This window comes from Tamandua tetradactyla, chromosome 6 (genome assembly GCF_023851605.1).
Source record: "Tamandua tetradactyla isolate mTamTet1 chromosome 6, mTamTet1.pri, whole genome shotgun sequence".
In the NCBI taxonomy this organism is placed as follows: Eukaryota; Metazoa; Chordata; class Mammalia; order Pilosa; family Myrmecophagidae; genus Tamandua; species Tamandua tetradactyla.
In genome coordinates, this window is record NC_135332.1 from 49,114,765 (window position 1) to 49,133,806 (window position 19,042).

Sequence of the window (19,042 nt, forward strand, 5' to 3'; positions counted from 1 at the left end):
TTATAGTCCCTTACATATAACTTTATTTAAAAACATTACTAAGAATGATTCCAAAACTAAACATTGTCATCACAGTGGAAGTTAGTTGGGCTTGTTGTCATTGTGGTGAATTATCTGTATAATAAATAGGTTATCAACTTTTTTCTTTTGTATTTTAACAGAATGCCTGGTATCCAGTAAATAAAGTTAAGAACCTGTTAAGAACTGCAGTGAAGATTTTGTTCTTTACAGATTGCAGCAAGTCTGAGTTGAGGAAGTTCTGACAGATGCAAAATGTACACCTGTTGCAGGTGCACATACAGCGTAACCGGGCATGGCTGCGAAAACACACAGAAGGACAGGAGTTGAGTTCTTACAAATATGGCACAAGTTAGGGTGTGCCAACTTAAAAAATGATTTAGGCATAAGCAACACTTTTTGTTAAAGGGAAAAGGATAGTGTGGGGCATGCTAAAGCTGTGCAGGATTCCACATTTACCAAAATGTAATAAATAGTAATAGCTCCCTCCTCCCTCTCTACAGAAAATCTAAAGAAAATCAACTAACACTTTTGCTTTCTTTGAAGGGGTAAGAGAAATATTATTACAAGAGACTTAGTGCACAGCGATAGATGGCACCCTCATCTATAAATTAATAAAAAAAGAAACTGAGTAAGCTATAGCACCCAATAAAAGGAGAAAGTCTGCTAGCATTTAAGTAAACATTCCCTCCTCCTCCTCCTCCCTCAGCATACACATGCCTGAAAACCAGGAAGGAGAAGAGTGACAAAATACACAAAAGAGTCAAAAGACGAGTATATTCAAGCCTGAGGAAATATGAACAACATCGTCTTTAATTCATCAAGCACCCTGGCTCCCAAAGGAAATCAAAGTGCTTCATAAATTTCCACTCAAACGAAATACAGAGCTAATTTAATCTGCTAACAAAACACAGCAGCTACATATGATAGTATGAAACTCTGGTTAAGAGTGCAAAAATTCATCAATGGATCCAATTGAAATTAGATATCAAATTTGGGGAGGCTTTCTAACTCCTTTCTGGTTGAGTGGAGTTGCACTAGTTGGTGCAGGGACGTAGGCAATCCATTTCACTCTGCCCTAACGACAAAAGTAGGACTCTTCAATGATTGCTCAGTGGTCAGAGCCACTCAGACATACAAGGCCATCACACTACCCATGAAGAGGTATTGGCGCAGACCCAGACAGAAGAGCGCCACCTGATGAATCAATGCCATCACTTTCTGTAACACCTGAACATTTTTAGAGGTTTCCCAGTCAAAGGACTGGCCCAATCTGACATGGCTTATGAGATCTGATGAGACCATACCCGTTGGCAGGTTGTAGAGATTAGCAGCATCCCTAAAATGCCTAATTCTCAACATGAAGGAAAAAAAGAATTAATCTTTAAAAAAAATTCTATATGCTCAAGACATTCCTTTTCAGAATTTGACTTGCAATGATGAATATATTACTGCTACTAAGGCACTGCCAGCTGTCATACTGGAATCCATTTGTTACTTGATAAATTTCCACATACATAAGCCTCCACCCACCAAAAAGGAGAGATTTAAAGTATGCTTAGCAACAGGGAGTTGCTTCATGAGAAGTAGTTTGGGTTTAACCATATGAACAAATGTCTATGTATGTACATTTATCATATATACACACACACTTACAAGGATTACAGTAAAATATGTTAAAGCTATAAATCTACATAGAAACAACTGCGGTTATTTATCAGATTAAAATAGCATATTTACACAGTAAAAAAGACACCATGATAAACAGTAAGGTAGTAAGCCTGACCAAGCAGTGCGTTTCTGGATAATTAATAAATATTAATCAGGTCAAGAAAGGCAATTAGGTAATCCTATATCAAAATTTCAACAAATCCCACAGAAGCCATAAAGATAAAGCAACTTACAACGCAGTTTTTAGAAAGACCCAGATTTTTCTCAAATTCTCTATTCTATCAGTGTTGCCCATGTCTCGGGAGAGTCTGTCTCTGTAATGATTCCCTCTGTAGATAACATACATGAGAGTTTTAAAGCAAAGGTAAAACATAAAAAAGATTTTGCTTATCTCAGAATAATAGGAATGACTTGTCTTCCAATTATTATACAAATAGAATTTCAAGGGTTTGCGGCATTTTTAAAAAACTACTAGTTAATGAAATACCAATAAAGTTAACTCTTTCAGTTTAAAGAGTTGTACAAATCAACACCTTTCTGAAAAACCTCATTGTTGGCTTACAGCAGTGTCTAATTATTAACTTATTTTATACTACAGTTACATAAGAAAAATAATTTGGAGACTAGCATAATAGTAAATATAATAAACTATAAAGTCCTGAGAAACGCACTGCCTGAAAAACTATCTTGTTAGAAAACAGAATTTACATGAATGCATTACTTACAGAGAATGCCATTATGAACCATGCAGTTTGTGTTTGTTTGTTTTTCACATGGGCAGGCACTGGGAACTGAACCCGGATCTCCAGCATGGCAGGTGAGAATTCTGCCTGCTGAGCCACCTTTGCACTGCCCAAACCATGCAATTTTAAAACAGTAAACTAAAAGATGACCACAGTTTGCGCAAATGTATGTATAGATATATAATAAATGTACAAGAAATTTGTGGCTCATAACAGTTAACATAAAATACTTATATAGTGGAATTTCCAATTATAACTATTTTTTACAGCATTTAAGATATCCTGAACTCAAATGCATACATAATTTAAACATATATTTGTAAAAAATTTTAGAATCCTTCACATAACCAAGGTTAATTATTCAACAAAAACAAAGAAAAATGAACTTATGTTCATATGGAAATGCCTTATACACATAAAGCAACCTAACGCCAAATCCATTTTATTGCAGTAAGATTCTCTCTTTCTCTCTCTTTTTTTTTTTCTGCTGGGGGTTGAGGGAGGAGGAAGAGAGCTGTGTTTTATAGTATTTTCCTATAAAGACAGTTACAACCTGCTAAAAAATATAGAAATATTGTCAGAAGCAATATTTACCTGATTTTATTATGACACCCAAACCAAACTTGCATTTACTCAAATTTGTACCTTCTCATTACAAAGTCCTTCTGTTGCTGAACAACTTCTATGTGACAAAGATTCCATCTTCATGGCTAATAATGGCATGCAATGTTATTATGAATCATGCAATATGAATATGAAGACAGAGTAATACTTACGGGTACATGGCCATTGTTGTCAATTTAATAAAGATATCCTTACTGGGTGCATCAGCAGTATTGCAAGTGAAGGCTTGTGGTGGAGGCATTTTGTGTTTCCTGCAGAAATCAGTAGGCGAAATACTATATTCTTGTTTAACTTCATGCAGATCTGACTTTGCAGCTATGATTAAGCAGGGTATTCTGCTGTCCATAAAATGTTGCTATGGAATAAAAAATGCAATCAAAATCTGATGATGAGTTAAAAAAACACTATTTAATTAAATGTGAACTAAAAATTCTTTCTGGGTAAGCAAAGTATCAGTAATTTCAAAGAGAAAAAGTGAACCAAGAAGTAGAGCTTGGCAGTGGCCCAGGTCATCTCTTAATAAATAAAACCAGAAACATTTTTCTAATGATGGTAACAAAACAGACCTATTGTTTAAATTCATCACCATTTGAAAAGTAAATTTAAAAGGACAATAAAAATTGTGAAATAAAAAGACATCAACTTAAAATCCTCTTATACTACATTCATTTTTTTCATATTATTTCTAGTCCTTGAGCACATACTCATGTTTTATATTTATATAGTTGTGATTATTACCATATTAAAATGTGTTACTTCATCTTCCATGTTCTTCAGAATTTGAAACTATCATTTTTAATGGTTGATTATTATTCCATTGGATTATTTTATCTTAATTTATTGTAAATCATTTTCCTATTGCCGGATATTTACATTATTTCCCAGTTTTTTACTATTGAAAACTATGCTAGAATAAATACTTTCGTATATACAGTTTTTTTTGCTACTACTGAATATTGTTGATAATGTCAAAGTAATTGATATACTTTTCAAGTCCTTGGTTTATCTCTTTGCTTTGGTTGTTATTCTTGGTGTGAATAACAATATATTTAACCCATGTGCATTCCTAATTGCCAAGAAGACCATCCATTAATGCAGAAGTTTTAACCAGAAATGCACAGTAGAATCATGTGTGTTTTTTTTTCCTTTCTTAAAAAATACAAATGTCTGGGACTCTACCATCTCAAAATAGAACTACAAATAAATATTTTTATAAAGAGTTTCACAAACGACTTTGCTACATTTCCCTTGTTAGGAAAGACCACTGCAATTCTATTAAATTCCATACAAAGTTAAATGTAAGTTATAGAGCATGAAAACAACAAACCTTAAAAATCCTGGCACAGTATTCAAAAGACTTGGGATTACTGACATCGTATACTAGGCATACAACATCACAAAGGATCTCGGTTTCAGTTAAAAATTCCGATTCTGAAATATCATGCAACTTGTAAAAAATAAAAAAAAAAACAAAAAACGTAAGAATGGCAACACTGATACATAAAGTCATGATGTTGTTATTACCTACTTAACCAGATAAAAGAATACCAGATAAATATAATTTAACTGGTCATTTTTAAAAGTGAGAATTATAGATAAACAAGTAGCATCTGATTTTACGGATTAATAATGGTAATTAAAAGGTTCTAAAGTCACTTAACATTTATTGAGTAACTAACATGTGTTAGAAAAGCCCTTTACATGCATTACCCACATCTTACATATAAGGGAAAACAGACTCAGAATGATAAGAGCCCAAATAACACATCTAACAGGTCATCAGATCAAAATTTGAAGCCAGTATGATTCCTAAGTCTATTTCTTTTCCACTACACCTTTTCCCCTGTTAATCAAAAACAAAAAGCAAATGACTGGTTACACAGAAGGCCATTTTGTTCTACTTTACTGTGTTCTTCTCAATGTTTATTACAAAATTTCTTCAAAATAAAAATTCCATCTACGATAGGATAATAATTCAACAATAGAAAAATTCAGTGCTGAGTTGTATAAGATACCATGCCTTTGAGGAGAAGAAGAAAAGAGAAATGAAGGGTGAGGAGTGACAATGTATTACAAATAAAGCACTATTTTACCATGGATATTACAGAGAGACAAGAAAGACTTGCAAAGAAAAGAGAAGAACTGGAAATCTGGAAAATTAATAGTCAACAATGTTTACTTATAGAAGAAGGAGACAAACAAAATTCAATGAGAAATTAACAAGGAACTTTTATCATACAGAATAAAATATATAAAAAATTCAATATGACGATCTGACTGGCAGATTAAACTTTTTCTGAAAAAAAAAGAGGGAATGAACTTTAAAAGTATCTATCATTACTGATAAATCACATACCATCTTAATAAAAGTATCTATCATTTGCCAGAAACTTTTCAAATTAGCTGATCTAATCAGAAACTCAAGCTGAAAGAGTAAGCCATTTATTTGCCCAGGGTCACAGAGCTAATCAATAGTGGACCAGGGTTCAAACTGATATATGTCAGGATCTAAGGAGAGCTTTCTATCGTATTTTGTAGTATCTTTTCAGTAACACCCTTTATTCATTCATCAGGCTAACACATTTGTTAACTATACTTTCCCATGTCAATTCTTTTCAGATTATTTGCACTAAAGGTTTTCATATTAATTTCTAGTCAATAGTGGAAGAAATAACATGTTTAAATTGAAGTAGAAGAAACAATAAAAGGGGAATTAAGGTTTTTTGTTTGTTTTACTTTGTTATTAAGGTATCGCCAACAAACAGTTAAGTGCACAAACTGATGAATTTTTACTTATATCTACACTCAATCACTGCACAGATAAGGGGACGAAAATTAATTCCAATGAATAAACCAAGTGAAAAAAAATCACACGAAATTTTACATAGTCGTTAAATTAAACCCAAGTAAGTTTTCAAAGAGTCATTTAAAAATACCTAAGAATCAATAAGCTTTGTATGCCATACAATTTCTTACCAGCAAGTATTTCTCTTGTCCATATACATAAACGGTATTAATTGCATAGTAGGATTTATGATCATCACGAATTTTTTTCTGCCTCTAAAAATAGAAAAGAAAAATTTCAATATTCACAAAAAGAAATTATAATAATTTTCATGAACACACACCTCTGTGTGTCTGTGCATATATGTTACAAATAAAAGGACACTCTTCCTATGCTACGTACTATTTGTCAGTACAAAGGGATATTGGTTTTATATTACCTAGTTCTTAGGGCCTAAGACAATGGATGCATCTGTTCTGCATAAAGTGAAAGCCGTAGCTGAAAAGGAAGTAAACTATATTTTTGGAAATGTTATTCCAGAGCCACCTGCCAGCAATTCTCATTATACTGTAATTTGGTCTGATATGAGACTCATCTGGGAAATACATCAGACTTCTCACTAAAGGTAGGAGTCAGAACTGGATACTAATATTCAATTCAAAATAATTACTTTATACCAAGCACTGCTAGGTGCTTTCAAATGTGTATTTATTTAATTCCCATCGAAACATCAGTGTGGGGGGGAAAAAGACAAATGATTGCTAACACCAATGAAACAAATATAAAGACAGGATTACTGGTACACTTTAGAGTGTACTTTACTAATATATACAAGCCACTGAATTCTAGCATTCATCTAAAAAGGTTAATGGTTATGAAAAAATTACACAAACACCTGACTATAAAAATTTGTTGGATAAAGTTCTATTATCACAGAACTCTTACCATTAAGTTTCTTCCAAGAAGAGCCTGAAGAACACCACTTTTTCCACAGTTTTTCATCCCAATGACATTACAACTGAACACATTTCTTTGTGTTTGTTTTTTCTGAAGGTCTATCTTTTTATCTCTTGTTACTAAAAGGGACAAAAAAACCCCACTGAGTATGTACTATTCAGATTCACTGAGCCTCCCCATATTGCCTTCTGCAATAAAAGTGCTATTCATCACTTTTATAAAGTGTTTGATCTATACACTATACACTATACACAGTCAACTACATGTGAAATAAACTATTAAGTATGATACAGAAGGGTCTAAGTGGAAAAGATGCATTTCTGAAAGTTGGTTCTAAACTGAATTTCTAATAACCAAATGATATTTCATTATAAGATAAGTAGTTTATTTTCATAAGGAAAAGGATTGCCTAATGATAAACAAAAATTATAATGAATATAGCCCATGTTAAATCCCATCTATATTTTTCTGTGATTTTATTATCATAACAAATTACAAACTAAAAAATGCTATCTCAAATCTGTACTATCTTAGATCTTGATCTGCAAATGGGGCAGGCCAGAAAACAATGCTGCAACATCTGGAGAATGGGGCCACTCTAAGGGAAACAGACTTCCTTAACCTGTACCAAAAATTCATCTGCAGAAAAGTTCATCAAGGCAGTATTTATGGTAAGAAAAAAAGTATAAAAACGCAGTAATTGTAAAATAGATAAATAAATTTCAGTACATCCATATGATGACACATTATTTAACATTAAGAATACATAAAAGCAAAACAGAAAATGACAAGTGCTGGACAGGATGTGGAGAAAGGAGCACACTTATTCACTGTTGGTGGGAATGTCAAATGGTACAACCGCCCTTAAAGGCAGTTTGGTGGTTCCTCAAGAAGCTAAGTATAGAATTGCCATATGACCTGGCAATACCATTGCTAGGTATCTATTCAGAGGGCAAGAACACAAATGGACATTTGCACACCAATGTTTATAGCAGCATTATTTACAACTGCCAAGAGATGGAAACAGCCCAAATGTCCACCAACAGTAGCTAAGCAAGTTGCAGTATATACATATGATGGAATATTATGCAGCTATAAGACAGAATAAAATCATAAAGCATATAACAACATTGATTGACCTGGAGGACATTATACTGAGTGAGATTAGCCAGAAACAAAAGGACAAATACTGAAGGGTCTCACTGATATGGACTAATATTAATGAATGAATTTGGAGAATTTCAGTTAAGAACAGAGGCCATCAAGAGATAAAAATAGAGTAGATTTTGGGTAATTGGAACTGAAGGGATACAAATTGTGAAACAGGATTGATTGTAAAAATTCAGAAATGGATTGCACAATACTATGTAATTGTAACAACAATGTTAGTACACTGAATGAAGCTGAATGTGAGAATAATAGAAGGAGTAGGGCTGCGGGCACAAATGAAACCAGAAGGAAAGATAGACGATAAAGACTGAGATGGTATAATCTAGGAATGCCAAGAGTATACAACGATAGTGACTAAATGTACATACAAATTAAAAAATGTTTTTGCATGAGGAAGAACAAAGGAATGTCAATATTGCAGGATGTTGAAATTAGACGGTAACTCATATTTTAAAACTTTAACTTATGTGTGAAACTTCAGAAAAAAAATGTTTATTTGGTACAAAATTTATATTCTGACTAGTTTATTTCCTAATATAATTTATATGGACAATTTAATTGAACGCTAAGTACACGGAACCCTGAATAGGGCATGAGATTTTGTAGGTTTGTCCAGAGTGATGCCCCGATAAATCCCACAGTGATTTGAACAGTGAATGGTGAGAAAGGGGGAAAATTCAACTTCCCTATTTGGAGAATTCATGATATTCTTGCAAGCAGTGGGGACAATTAAATCAATATGCTAAGCCCTCAATCATGGAATTTGTTCATATGAAACTTATCCACACAAAGGATAGACTAAGCTTACTTAAAACAAGGCCTAATAGTCACCCCCAGAGAACCTCTTTTGTTGCTCAGATGTGGTCTATCTCTCTTTCAGCCAACAAGGCAAACAAACGCACCGCCCTCCCCTTCTCTACATGGGACATGACTCCCAGGGGTGTATATCTCCCTGGCAACTGGGACAGAAATCCTAGAATGAGCTGGGACTCAGCATCAAGGGATTGAGAAAACCTCCTCAACTGAAAGGGGGAAGAGAGAAATGAGAAAAAATAAAGAGCCAGGCTGAGAGATTTCAAACAGATTGAGAGGTTATCCTGGAGGTTATTCTTATGCATCTTAGGTATCCCCTTTTTAGTTTAAGGTACATTAGACAGGCTAGAGGGAAGTAGAAACTGTAGAGCTGTGTTCCAACAGCCATGCTTCTTAAAGATGAATGTATAATGAGATAGCTTTTGCAATGTGACTATGTGATTGTGAAAACCTTGTGTCTGATGCTCCTTTTAGCTATGATATTGACAGATGAGCAAAAAATATGGATTAAAAATAAATAAATAATAGGGGGAACAAATGTTAAAATAAATTGAGCAGATTGAAATACTAGTGAAAAATGAAAGGGAGTGGTAAGGGGTATAGAAAAAAACCAGGGGGAACAAAGGTTAAAATCTACTGAGTAGATGAAAATACTAGTGGTCAATGAGAAGGATGGGTAAGGGATATCATATGTGTGAGTTTTCTCTTTTTACTTCTTTTTCTGGAGTGATGTGAATGTTCTAAAAAATGATCATGATGATGAATATACTACCATGTGATGATATTGGGAGCCACAGACTGTACACCATACACGGAATGTTTGTATGTTAAGAATGTTCATATTTGTATGTTGTTTTTGTTTAATAATACAAAATAAATTAAATAAAAAAATACATAAAAGCATACATATTGATAACAATATATTGTTGAATAAAAGAACATCACACTGGCTACCAATTCTTTGCTGCTGAAATAAATGTCTGATTGCTTAAGCACAAAGGGTACTTGCTCTGTTAATTTGAGAAAGGCTCTACATATGGCAATGCTTCTACCAAAACTGGGAGATATGAAACTGTTGAAATTTTTTCTAATTTATTTCTGTACCTATGGATTTTCTTTAAATGGATCACACTGCTGCGGCAAGAACGCCTGGTTTTCATTACAAGGTCTTTAAATGATTTACTAATGTGGAAAAAAGTTATAAAGCCCAGAGTCAGAAAACATCAGATCATTTGTTAATATAAATTATTTGTAATGTTAAAAAAAAATTAAAATGCATATATTTCCAGTGTCCATAGCTCTTTCTCATTTTCATTGTGGAATACCCCTAAGGAGCATACTCGAAGCAAATGTCTACTTTCTCTCTTTTTTTTTTGCATGGGCAGGCACCAGGAATTGAACCCAGGTATCCCGCATAGAAGGCGAGAACTCTGCCTGCTGAGCCACTATTCTTTTTTTGATGAACATTTAAACTAAACAATAAAATCAAGCAATTCAACTCAAAATAAATTATTGAATCAAGGGAAAAACTAGGAGTGTAGACATGAAAGATGAGTTTATTTTTATTCTTTGCCATGTAGGAAATTGGTTTCTTAAGAGGATTTTTCTAAGTATGAGCTGAAGAGTTTTCAGATACTTACCTGTAATGGCTGAAGCCTGAGACTCTTGTTCTGTCAATATTGAATAGCCTAGATAGCCCAAATACTCGAGGCACCGCTGGACATCTAAATAAGTTGTAAGCCTAGGAAAGGGAAGATTTCAAATGTGAAAAATTCTTAAATATACATTTATAGGGAAAAAAATTCCAATGGCTCAAATAATTTTACTAAAAGATGCAGAAGATAATCATTGCCAGCCTTCATTTCCCTTATATGCCTCCAACCATATAGCTCCTACACTGTCTTTTTTTTTAAATAAAATTTTCAAAAAGTTTATTTCTAGATACTTGATTCTTTTTTTTTTTTTTTTAAACATAACAACACAGGAACACAAATATTCTTACCATATGATCATTCCACTCTTGGTATACAATCAATAACTCACAATATCATCACATAGTTGTATATTCATCATCATGATCATTTCCTAGAACATTTGCATCAATTCAGAAAAAGAAATAAAAAGAAAAAAATCCCTACATACCATACCCCTTAACCCTCCCTTTCATTGATCACTAGCATTTCAATTTACTAAATTAATTTTAACACTTGTTCCCCCTATTATTTATTTATTTTTAATCCATATGTTTTACTCATCTGTTCATAAGGTAGATAAAAGGAGCATCAGACACATGGTTTTCACAATCACAGTCACATTGCAAAAGCTATATCATTATATAATCATCTTCAAAAACCATGGCAACTGGAACACAGCTTACATTTTCAGGCACTTCCCTCCAGCCTCTCCATTACATCTTAACTAAAAAGGTATAAAAATAAAAATCTATATAATGCATAAGAATAACCTCCAGGATAACCTCTTGACTCTGTTTGAAAGCTCTCACCCACTGACACTTCATTTTGTCTCATTTCTCTCTTCCGTCTTTTGGGTTGAGAAGGTTTTCTCAATTCCTTGATGCTGAGTCCCAGCTCATTCTAGGATTTCTGTCCTATGTTGCCAGGAAGGTTTACACTCCTGGGAGTCATGTCCCACGTAGAGAGGGGGGAGGGCATACACTGCCAATCAAAGAAGAATGGAAGAAGAATGCAGGATGGAGAGGTGCAGATTGAGGGGGTGGGGTGGGAGGTGCTCCTGTATCTACTCATCTGGCCCAAAGAGAGCAAGCCTACAGAGATGAGCAGGGAACCTCTGTAAAACTTACAATAGGGAGATATAAATATATTTTTTAAATTTAAAATACTTTATTGCTAGAAAAATAATAACCATCATGTGAGCCTTCAATGAGTCATAATCTTTTTTTCTGGTGGAGGGTCCTGCCACAGTGTTTTGACTGATCAGGGTGGTTGTTACTGCAGGATGATGTGGCTGTGGTAATTTCATAAAATAAGACAACAATAAAGTTTGCCACATCCATTGACTCTTCCTTTCACAAAAGATTTTTTACCCACAGGACTTCTTTCAAAATTGGAGTCAATCCTTTCAAACCTGCTGTTGCTTTATCAACTAAGTTCATAGTTCCCAGTCTCTTCACCAGGAGTAGATTCCATCTCAAGAAACCACTTTCTTTGCTCATCCGTAAGAAGCAACTCCTCTTCCATTCAAGTTTGATCGTGAGATTGCAGCAATTCAGTCACATCTTCAGGCATGACTTCTAATTCTAGTTCTCCTGCTACTTTCACATCTGTAGTTACTTCCTCCACTGAAGTCTTGACTCCCTCAAAATTTCCAAGAGTCTGACCTCTTCCCATGAATCACGAAATTCTTAATGGCATCTTAAATAGTGAATTCTTTCCAGAAGGTTTTCAATTTACTTTGCCCAGGTCCATCAAAGGAACCACTATCTATGGCAGCTGTAGCCTTAAAATGTGTTTCTTAAATAATAAGACTTGAAAGTCTAAATTACTCCTTGAAGCTGAAGGGATACAGACTGTGCAACAGGACTAATTGTATAAACTCAGAAATGGACAGCACAATACTACTTTACTGTAATACAATTATGTTAAAACACTGAATGAAGCTGAATGTGAGAATGATAGAGGGAGGAGGCCTGGGGGCACAAATGAAATCAGAAGGAAAGATAGATGATAAAGACTGAGATGGTATAATCTAGGAATGCCTAGAGCGTGTAATGATAGTGATTAAATGTACAAATTTAAAAAATGCTTTTGCATGAGGAAGAACAAAGGAATTTATATTTTGACTAGTGCATTTCCTAATATAACTTACGTAGACAACTTAATTGAACACCATAAGTAGGTGTTCACCCTTGAGCAGGTCTTGAGAATTTGTTGGTTTGTCCAGAGTGATGCCCTGATAAATCCCAGAGTGATTTGAACAGTGAATAAAAAAGTATTTGCAAAGTCCCCTTGGGGGAATGGTGAGAAAGGAGGAAAATTCAACTTCCCCAAGTGGAGAATTCTTGATATTCTCACAAGCAGTGGGGACAACCAAAGTAATAGGCTGAGCCCCCAAAAAGGATTTTGCTGACAGAGGAGGAGGAAGATGGGTTTGTTCATATGAAACTTAACCCCATAAAGGACAGGTCAAGCCTACTTAAAATTAGGCCTAATAGTCACCCCCAAGAGAACCTCTTTTGTTGCTCAGATGTGGCCTCTCTCTCCAGCCAACACAACAAGCAAACTCACCACCCTCCCCCTGTCTATGTGGGTCATGACTCCCAGGGGTGTGGACCTTCCTGGCAACATAGGACAGAAATCCCAGAATGAGCTGAGACTCAGCATCAAGGGATTGAGGAAACCTTCCCAACCAAAAGGGGGAAGAGAGAAATGAGACAAAATGAAGTGTCAATGGCTGAGAGACTGGATCCAGAGTTGAGAGGTTATCCTGGAGGTTATTCTTATGCATTAAAGAGATATCACCGTGTTAGTCAAGATGTAATGGAGAGGCTGGAGGGAACTGCATAAAAATGTAGAGCTGTGTTCCAGTAGCCATGTTTCTTGAAGATGATTGTATAATGATACAGCTTTCACAGTGTGACTGTGTGACTGTGAAAACTTGTGTCTGATACTCCTTTTATCTACCTTATCAACAGATGAGTAAAACATATGGAATAAAAATGAATAATAGGGGGAACAAATGTTAAAATAAATTTATATTGAAATGCTAGTGATCAGTGAAAGGGAAGAATAAGGGGTATGGTATGTATGAATTTTTTTCTGTTGTCTCTTTATTTCTTTTTCTGAATTGATGCAAATGTTCTAAGAAATGATGATGATGAATATGCAACTATGTGACGATATTGTGAATTACTGATTATATATGTAGAACAGAATGACCATAAGTTAAGAATGTTTGTGCTTATTTGTTGTTATATTTTTTTAAAAAATTAAAAAATTAAAAAAAAAAAATTACTCCTTGATCTATGGGCTGCAAAATGGATGGTGTGTTTGCAAGCATGAAAATAACATTCCCCTAGTTGTACATCTCCATCAAAACTCTGCGGTGACCAGGTGATTGTCAATGAGCAAGTAAAACTTGAAAGGAATCTCTCTTTTTTTCTGAGCAGTAGATCTCAACAGTGAGCTTTAAATATTTAGTAATCAGGCCGGGATGTATACACTCCTAATAGCAGTGGTTGCCAGAGGAGGAGGAAGATGAGTTGGGGGTGATAGGCCAGTGCTAGGCTTGCACTCAGGCCACTTCTCACTGTGTGCAGGGTGAGTGTTGGACATGCAACATCTGTGCAGGCGATATGGCAGGAGACAGCCAGTTGGTTCTGTGCCTCACAGCCTGGTCTCTGGCCCAGAGGACTTTCTGTGGCAGCAGCCACCTGCCCCAGATCTTTACTGTGCAAGAGAACAGAAAACTTCAGCTTTCTGAGTTCTAAAGTTTCTGTTACTTCTGACAATGGATAAGCAATCACAAGGGACGCATGTCCCACCTGTTCCCCAATTCCAGCCACAGAAGGCCTCATGACTGGATATGGTCTATAATACATCAGTCAACTCTCTTGCATAAGCACACAGTCTACAGTAGGGATACTTTATATTATCTGTTCCCCAAGTTACATACAGTATCCCACAAATACTGTCTAGCTAAGGACTTAATGACAACTACATAAATCTGAAAAAGTTTGCCAAAGGTGCAAAAATAACTGAAAGGTACCCAGAATTAGTAAGTCTTTCTTATGTATTAGAAAAAAGAAGAGATGTTACTGTGAGAAAGTCTGCCAAGGCTAAAGTAATTATGCCATCAAGCAAGATCAGAGGATTTTCTCAGAACCTTAGTTATCAATGTCAACTATGATATAATTTTACGTGGCAAACAAACCCTCACTGTCTTCCTAAAAGAGTTCACTATAAATAAACAAATAAATATCAAAATAAGTATTGTCAGATTACTCCTATAATTAGCCTTATTTTGAAGGTATAAGAATTATGTAATAACAATGACACTTCCTAATCCCCTTATCAAACAAAAATGTATAAAATTCAGTTTGGATTGGATATAAAATTTATTACTGTTCTATGTACATCATCCCAAAGCACATATATCTTACAGATAAATTCACAGAACATCTATAGTTCATCTGAAAGCTATCAGCAGCACTCTAAGTCCTGCTTATAGGTAGTTGTGATTGAAGCATTTTAAAAGATCTGACAAACTTAGAAATGACAAATTATAAGGCACCATAGTTTTAAACTAGCTGTAACTCTACAGCAAAGAGGGGATCTTTATACTCACGTCCACTGGGAAAGGAATCCCTGGTAGGTTATCCAGCCTCTTTCATTTGTATAAACTGTGTTATTCACATCTGGCCCCCAGGGAATGTAAGGAAAAACTTTAAATAAATCTTTAAGTTCATCAGGTGACAAAGCACAGTCTCTATCCTGAAGATACAAAGGAAGTACACATAATGTTTTGATATCTAAGAGAATAATCCCCAAATACAAGTGCCCCCTAGTCTCGTAAAGTTATACTACTAAAAACCAATTAAGAAATTCTTACATTTTATCAAGAAAATTCCTTATATATATATAGAAGAAAACTTATGAAAGAATCTATCAGTGACTTGACTTTAACATCTTGAGAAAACAGAAATAATATAACAGTAGCGATTATAAAATAGAAAATATTTTTGCTAGTTGAACTTAGAGGGTTTGAGCAATTTTTGCCTAAATGACCTGAGCCTCTCATAGCTAAAGAAAAACAGTTAAATCATTCACAGAAAAATATTTTATCAGATATCATGGAAAAGATCAGCTAAAAGCTTACCAAATCATGCTTATCAAAGGTGCTCTGGAGAAATAAATATGCATGATGATTTAATTCTGTAGTGCAATCAGGAGGTATTTTTAGCCTGTTGAAAAATTTAAGAGTGAAATAGATCATTTATCAATATTAAAATTTAATTTAAGAAATGAATATATAACTGCAAATAGTTGTTCTGTGGGATGACATGATAGTACAAAAAAATCTTCACTGGAATTATTTAGACTTTCCCAGGGAAGTCTCTGGAGTGGGTATGGCAATCTTCAGAAGAGTTATAATCATGCTCATTCCCATGCACAAGGTTTTCTTAAATATCAGAAGGACAAGTTGAAATAAAAATTCTCCAAATAATATTGACTATACTTTAATGGGCTTGTTCTTCCTATAAACAAATTGTAAAGCATAATTATGGGCTTTATATTAACACCAACTTCAGTAAGGAACTGAAAATGATGTGAAAAGATGCCATTTCTGCCCAATCTGATCTTTTCGACCCACCCTAAATTCAGTTCAATAAACATGTATCTAATGCAAAGATCTAGGTATTAAGGACAAAAACCAACACTGGCTCACTACCTGTAAGGAACAGCATTCAAGTGACTGACTACAAACCACACTATCTCAACAGAATGAGGTAAGTTCTAAGTATGGGTATGCTAAGGGTACTAGGGGAGCCACTGAAAGGGAACATCTCTGGCCTGGAGGTGGAAAGGTGCCAACGCCTCTGAGAGACAGTCAGCTGAACTGAGACTAGAAGGATGAGAGACATTAACTAGGAGGGAGGAGGAGGACGAGGGAGAAAGAGAAAATAGCAAGGGCCAAAGCCTAGACCTGGAAACAACATATGTTCGATGGACTATAAATAGTTTGGTATTTACTTCTAGAATGGGGGTGTGGCGGTAAGTGTGAGCAGATTATGAGTGACCTCATATATCACATTAAGAAGCTTGTGCATTATCCTACTTCTTGTAAGTAAGTACCATGGCCATTCTGTATTTACATACTTATTAATCTAGCAGCAGTGTGAAGAACAGAGGTAGAAAGCTAATAAGAAGGCTAAAGAGATTCAAGTGGTGGCTCTAAGGAACTATTTTTCAGAAAGCTAAAGGCAGAGTTTAAAGAAACTGTAAAGGTAATTCGTGTAACCAACAAAGCCAAAAGCCTTAAGATACGGAGTCCCATAACTGACATATTTAAGAAACCAGTAAGTAATCTCCTGCAGAATCTATCTACTCACATAAATGGCACAAGAAGAAAACATGATGAAAAGTCCTGAGATAAAGTCATTCATGCAATATATTTATAGAAAAGTCTGGAAAATTACTTGAGCCAAGATTTAGTAGCTTTGATTAGGGAAGTGTCAGCTTAGAATTGATTAATGGACCAGGAATCCAATAAGAAAAACTGCTTCCTCAGTGATGGGGAAGGAAAAAACACAACAAAGTCCTTCTGAACTGTGCGTGTTCTATGAGAAAATAAAAAAACAATACCATGAAGGCAATGTGCCACTGGAAAGTGAAGGCTGAACACTCCAAGGCCAGATCTTAGAAACCACCAACCTGAAACTTCCATATCCCTAGAATACAGGAAAGTCATCCTGCAGCAAAGGAGCCTTCTGTTTGGGAGTGACATAGGGTCCATTTTTAAACAAATAAAATGTAAACATACAATTATTTAAGAGAAAATAACCACAAATACACTGGTTGTTTAGGAAATTTTCTTATTTTATACTACACCAAGAATAGGCTATAAAACTTAGGGAGAAGAAGGACTAATCATTAAAAAAAAAAAAAAAAAAAAAGGAAGAAAAAAATGAAAAGAAAACACTAACACATTTCTGATCTCTTGACACCTAAGCCAAGTTTACCTAGTATTTTCTTTCTCTTCCTCAGTAAAATCAATTTAAAAAAAGGACACCTGTACTCTCCACGAGAACAGAAAAAAAAATTGAGCCATGCTCTAAATCAGTTGCTCTCAACCAGGGATGATTTTGCCTCTGAAGGGAAATATTGCAATATGTGGGGATATTTTTGGTTGTCACAACTGAGGAAGAAGTACTTGCTGGCATCCAGGGATGAACTGAACATCCTAAAATGCATACTTCAGACTATAGAACAAAGAATTAGCTGGTCCAAAGAGCCCCCTAGTCTAGTAAAGCTATACTACTAAAAACCAAGGACGGGAAATCCTGCTATAAACCTCTGCTATAAGTTCAAATTATTCCTCAGTAGCTTGAAGCTTCCCAATCTATGTGCTAAATAAAACTTTAAAATATTTGGCAAATGAAATCAATTAGAAAGCCAAAGGTACATACACAGGGAATAAATATTCAGGTGTTAAATCCAAATCATCATCATAACCAAATCGTCGAAGCACAGTCCAAGTAGTCTCATGTCTGCCCCTCTGGATAAAAAGTGTGTGTAAGAATAGAAAACCTGAAATAAAGTAAATTAGTAAATACAGTTGATGTGAAGAAGGGTACAGAGTCACATAGGAGAAAAGCATACAAAATATAAACAGCAAGAGCTAGATTTGTGAGTATCACCAATCTAAATCTGTTTTGCTAAAGGGAGATCAAGATAAAATCGAATGTGATTGTGAAAACCTTGTGTCTGATGCTCCTTTTATCTACCTTGTCAACATACGAGTAGAACATATGGAATAAAAATAAATAATAGGGGGAACAAATGTTAAAATAAATTTAGTTTGAAATGCTAGTGATCAATGAAAGGAAGGGGTAAGGGGTATGGTATGTATAATTTTTTTATTTTTTTATGTTTTTGTTTTATTTTTCTGCTGTCTTTTTCTTTTTCTGAATTGATGCAAATGTTCTAAGAAATGATCATGATGTTGAATATGCAACTATGTGATAATATTGTGAATTGCTGATTATATATGTAGAACGGAACGATCATGTGTTGGGAATGTTTGTGTTTCCTTCTTATAATACTTTTTAAAAAAATTTAAAAATAAAATATATATATATGTTATTATAGAAAATCTGGAAGACAAAAAATATATATGGAAATTAAATCAGTTATGTGGTTTTTGATAAAGTTTTCATATAATTCAAAAGATGATGGCATACCTATTAATGGTCATGTTTGATTTAATAAAATTATGGTTCAAAAACTAAAAAAAAAAAAAAAGATAAAATTGAGTTCACAAGTGTTTCAATAAAACAGAGCTGATTTCAGAATCAATGTTTCATACCTAGTTCAGCAAGGGAGAGTACTGGCTAAAAAGGTCAAAAATATATCCCAAAAAACAGATATACAGTGACATTCACAAAGTTATATGATAGAAACAAATGAAATGGTTTTATAGATTTTCGCTCTTACTTCTGTAATGGAAAACTCTGGTTTTCAATTTCATTTCTTATTTCACTGTGATTCTATAATACATTCTA

At 34.5% G+C, this 19,042-nt stretch overlaps 1 protein-coding gene across 7 annotated transcripts in view; it reads right to left on the reverse strand.

Annotated features, from left to right (window-relative positions):
• RHOT1 (ras homolog family member T1) overlaps positions 1 to 19,042 on the reverse strand; it is a 75,489-nt gene that overhangs the window by 12,642 nt on the left and 43,805 nt on the right. For 4 of the 7 annotated variants that reach the window (XM_077165221.1, XM_077165224.1, XM_077165220.1 and 1 more), the window contains 10 exons: positions 17,948 to 18,068; positions 15,637 to 15,721; positions 15,106 to 15,251; positions 10,422 to 10,522; positions 6,787 to 6,917; positions 6,033 to 6,116; positions 4,384 to 4,503; positions 3,209 to 3,411; positions 1,923 to 2,018; positions 195 to 317 (listed from right to left, as the gene is read on the reverse strand). In XM_077165221.1, the coding sequence (XP_077021336.1) occupies positions 195 to 317; positions 1,923 to 2,018; positions 3,209 to 3,411; positions 4,384 to 4,503; positions 6,033 to 6,116; positions 6,787 to 6,917; positions 10,422 to 10,522; positions 15,106 to 15,251; positions 15,637 to 15,721; positions 17,948 to 18,068 (1,210 nt within the window). The remainder of the gene's footprint in view (positions 1 to 194; positions 318 to 1,922; positions 2,019 to 3,208; positions 3,412 to 4,383; positions 4,504 to 6,032; positions 6,117 to 6,786; positions 6,918 to 10,421; positions 10,523 to 15,105; positions 15,252 to 15,636; positions 15,722 to 17,947; positions 18,069 to 19,042) is intronic. The other 3 variants (XM_077165225.1, XM_077165222.1, XM_077165227.1) reach the window with 2 other exon arrangements.